General features: G+C 29.5%; 1 protein-coding gene across 1 annotated transcript; it reads left to right on the forward strand.

The window, feature by feature from the left end:
- Nucleotides 2,398-3,025, forward strand: LOC107617861. The gene has a single exon (XM_016319736.2). It carries the CDS (start codon nt 2,572-2,574, stop codon nt 2,800-2,802), a length of 231 nt encoding a protein of 76 aa, XP_016175222.1. The 5' UTR covers nt 2,398-2,571; the 3' UTR covers nt 2,803-3,025.

Raw genomic sequence — 5,027 nt, forward strand, 5'->3', positions numbered from 1 at the left:
CCTAATCGTACTCTATCTGCATAGAACGCAGGAATGGCCCTAAGCCAACTTACACGCGTCAGCTTATTCTGCAGCCACACCCCTTTCGCATATGAAGACAATACTAATGTGGCATGTCTTGTCATGTAAATTTAACCTACTGTCTCATTTACTAATAAAAGATAAGAGTGTTTATTGGTTTGGACAAACCCATAAAAAATTTATGCAGTTTATCTAATACCAAAAAATTATTTTCACTATATGTTGTCATATCTAAAATGCAGTTCGATTATTATCTGCTACGAATTAGATCGTTATCTAATAAGAGTATTGCATTTTTGTAGTTAATTAATATTTATGTCAGTAAAATTATTAATATAATTACTAAAGATTTTAATTTATATTTTAGTGTTAAGTTTTATTGGTTCTTAAAATTAATATTGTATATTAAAATTATTTTTAAAATTTCAGTTATACTAATTATGTCTTTGAAATTAGTAAAAATATATTACATTAATCTTTTTTATTAACAGCATGTTAAAATAACTTAATAACACTATATTATTTTATGATTTGACCAGTATAATGATATGATAATGGTTCTATTAGTGACATGTAGCATACCGACGTAAACAAGTATGTCAGTATCATAATATTATTTAGTCATGTGTCATCTTATGCTTGAAGATAAAAGAGATTCGAGATAATAGTAAGAGTGTTTGAAGTGTCTTCGTATTAGCTTTAAAATGGCAGTTGAAAGTATTTATAAGAGATTTTGATACATAAATCAACAAGAATTTAAATTAATGTATGTGAGAATTGAGTTAAAAAATATCTGAATTTATTGAGATATTTATAAAAAAATGATAATTTAATAATCTGAATTGATAATCTTATCTAAAATGAGTCAATGAGTTATAGCTCAAATGACAATAGTCTCCCCACATTTATTTAAGAGGTCTTTGGTAAAAAAAAAATATTATCTAAAATGAGTATGTAAGTTCTTTTTTTATTGCATGAAAAGTTAACAAGTTATCTGATGTCGCCTAGTTATCAGAATTAAATTATTATGAAAAAATTGTACGACTAAAACTAAAATTTTAAAAATATTTATCAAAAGTATTTGTATTTAAAAAAATATGCGAAAAATATAATAAAATTAGTACAATTAAAGATATTGAGAATTTAGAATTCATTAAGAAAAGATTAAGTGTAAAATTAGTTCTTGAAAGATAAGACATTTTTTAAATTCATTCTTAAAAGATTTTTTCAATCAAACTGATATTTATTTTTATTTAGAGTTTTTCAACCAATATTTTTTCAATTCCTAAAACAAACTGACACATAAATAATATTATGTCATGTGATACATTTATCTACATCAGCATATTATGTGTCACTGTCTGACTCATTATCTTATAATTATATGTGGCCAACTCATAAAATAATACGTATCACTAAATAATTTATATTATAGAGCCATATCAATTCGCTTTGCTGTTGATAAAAAATAAGTCATAAACTAATATAATATATTTTTATCAATTTCACAAATATAATTAATGTAATTAAAATCTTAAAAATAATTTTAATACACAGTACAAAAATATTTTAAGACTTAACTCGTATTTTACTGATATTATTTACTATTATCGACTGACACTGACATTGGTAAATATAATTGAATCTTTTTTCATTGAGATTTTGGCCTATACGGACTTCTACAGAAGTTTTGACTATCAATTAAATTGGTTATCAACGGGTTTATCAATGAAAATGTCGGTAACTTAAATATTTCTATAGTTTGTAATTTTTTTTTGTGTGTATATAATACTTTTGTTAAATGTTTCTTTTATACCAATAATAAATAAATGTATGTGAAGTCTCTTAATTTAATGTATCGATCAGAGATTGTCGTATTAGTCTGTTGTTAAAATTACCAAACAAAAAGTTATTTATCTATTTCACTTTAATTTTGAAATTTAAAAACTAATGATTTAGTTACGTTGTGAAATTGAAAAATGTAATTCATTTTAGTTTGTCTATGAGTCTTTGTTTATAAGGTGATTAAGATTAATGTTAAAAATATGACATATATCAACAACAAAGTCTATGCTCTACCACATACAAAATATGATATGAAATAAAATAAAATAAATATAATAAGAGTGCTAAATATAATTAAATAACATGTGCAAAACTCAGTATGTGGAACCAGCTTACCAAGCCTAGGTGGGCAGATGTACCGAAAGCAATGAAATAAGACACGTGTCTATAACCATACGAAATAAGGACACGTGTGCAATAAGTTCCTTCCTCCTCTGACACGCAGATCATCCAATCACATAACTTTAAAAGCACTAATGTATAATGTATGTATTACATGCAATGTTTGAGTTCCCCTAATACTAAGGAAGTCAAATTCGTTCTATATAAAGAACAGGCCCTAACAATTGGATACAATCAAGTTGCATAGTGCAATTCTTCGATTTCAATTTCACAAACCGCTTTTGGTGCTTCCCTCTTCATCTCATTGATTACACATTTAAGTTGTTACTTTATATTATAAGCTAAGTATTAGATCAATTAGATATGGTTGGAATAGGGATTCCAATATGTGTACAATGTGGTAACACTGGCAACCCTTGCCGGTGCAAGGTGGTGGGCCCAACGGTGGGGTTCCTGGCGTTTGCGGCGGCGGCGGTAGTGGAGTGGCCGGTGGGTGCTCTGGTTTATTGTTTCCGCCACATGAAGGGCCGCAAAATCATGGCTCATCCTGCCACCGTGGTCTACCCTTCAGTCACTAATGCTATTCCAATTTAAGTTGACACTTCTTACACCTTTTCCCTCCTTCACTCACTTTTATGTCTCATGTATGATATGAATAAAATCATGAATCTATGTTGTTTTTCTTTTTCTCCGATAAAAATATCGGATAGGATGTTATCTTAACTTAATTTCGTCTGCTAATTTTCTTTCCTTAGTTTATTAACCTTTTGTATTAATTTGTGAAATAGAAATTAGTGCTATGTATAAGTTTAATTAACAGAACGAGTATGCTCGCTTAAATATGCTATACCTGTATGATTAAGCTTGTAGTCAGTGGCGGAGCTTAGTTCAGACAAGGGGGGCCATGGCCCCCCCAAACTTTTTATAAAAAATTTAGTAGTACTTTTTCAGAAGATAAAAAATAGTTCAATTGACTTAAATACTTTACTATGACTTAAAGTATCTAATAAATTCAATAAACAACACTCTCTCTATCTTTAAGTTCAAATATAAAAAATAGATATTTTTATTTATTTAATTTAATATTATTTTATATTTTACTATTTATTTAATTTAATTTTTTATATAATAAAAAATAATAGAATATTCAATAAGTATTAATATTATTGTATTTGTATAAATTGATAAAAAAAATTCAATAAATATTATAAATTTTAATATTTGTCCTTCTAACTTCTTCTTTACATATTTTACAAATTTTTATATAAAATAATAATGAAAAATCAAAGAATTGATACACGCCAAATATATTACTACCTACAGTATCTTATTCACAACAAATGAGCATGAAAATATGAACATCACGACGACTTGGTGGTACAAGTACATAAAAGGGGGCGAAAAGACCTTTATGTGATGATAGTTTTTTTTTTTCTTCTTCTTTGGAGATAATGATTACTCATGATAAATGATATCATGTCTTATACTTGTTAAAAAATAACCAGTTGTCGGTAATGATGTTCGTCACCGCCTTGAACTTTGTTTTAAAACCCCCCCGGTCTATCTTTTATTAACAGTTTTATAAAAATTATACTTGGGGTAAATTCTATTCGAGCAGATTAGAGTAGAGAGACCAAACCCACTATAACGGTTTAAATTTCGGCAAAAAGTTCTAGAGCAAGGTTTTTCAATTCCAATTACTGCGGTCCTGCAGCGAACCTAGTGGTTAGAACCGCTCCAATTGTTGGGGTGATACCACTGTATCAAATCTAAGTGGTTAGAACCGCTCCAATCGTTGGGGTGATACCACTTTTATCGGTATTTGGGTAGAATCAACCGGTTCGGTTCCTACGTGGAGAATGAGAGTTTCTCGGATCTCCTTTTATTCGTGTGTCGAATAAAGTATAAGTTTTTAGTTGAAGTTGAGATAAAGTATTTATTTTCCATGTACTCAATAAATATGATCACCCTCTTCCTTTTCGGAAGTATTGAACCTGCTACACCCTGATTAAGTATTGTGTTTTAAGTGATAGAATTTGTTATACCCTGAACATAAGGGAATAATGTTAATTGATTATATTAATTGGATGATTGAGATGATAGGTGTGGTTTTTCTAAAGTAACCGCTTAGGTACGGTTTTTGGATGTGAGTGTTTAGTTTATTTTAAGGTGATTTCGTTCCACTTCCGGTGTTCCTGGCTGGAACGAGACTATGGTTTGACTGCGGCCCTGCAACGAACCCTATGGTTAGAACCGCTCCAATTGCAGCGAACCTTATGGTTAGAATCGCTCCAATTGTTGGGGTGATACCACTGTATCAAATCTAAGTGGTTAGAACCGCTCCAATCATTGGGGTGATACCACTTTTATCGGTATTTGAGTGTAACCAGCCGGTTCGGTTCCTACGTGGAGAATGAGAGTTTCTCAGATCTCTTTTTATTTGTGTGTCGAATAAAGTATAAGCTTTTAGTTGAAGTTGAGTTAAAGTATTTATTTTCCATGTACTCAATAAATATGATCATCCCCTTCCTTTTCGGAAGTACTGAGCCTGCTACACCCTGATTTTATATTGTGTTTCAAGTGATAGGATTTGTTATACCCTGAATATAAGGGAATAATGTTAATTGATTATATTAATTGGATGATTGAGATGAACGAGTACGCAGTCAATTTCAGTAGTCTACATTAAAAAACTTGAAAACTTTCAATATAGAGTGAAAGAAACACTAAATAATTTCATCTTCTTGATAGATGTCCACAACTATAACATTTTCAATATACAAGAGGAAGAATTTATAATCAGAAAGAGAATTTTTTAC

Source organism: Arachis ipaensis, chromosome B01 (assembly GCF_000816755.2).
Source record: "Arachis ipaensis cultivar K30076 chromosome B01, Araip1.1, whole genome shotgun sequence".
Classification (NCBI taxonomy): Eukaryota; Viridiplantae; Streptophyta; class Magnoliopsida; order Fabales; family Fabaceae; genus Arachis; species Arachis ipaensis.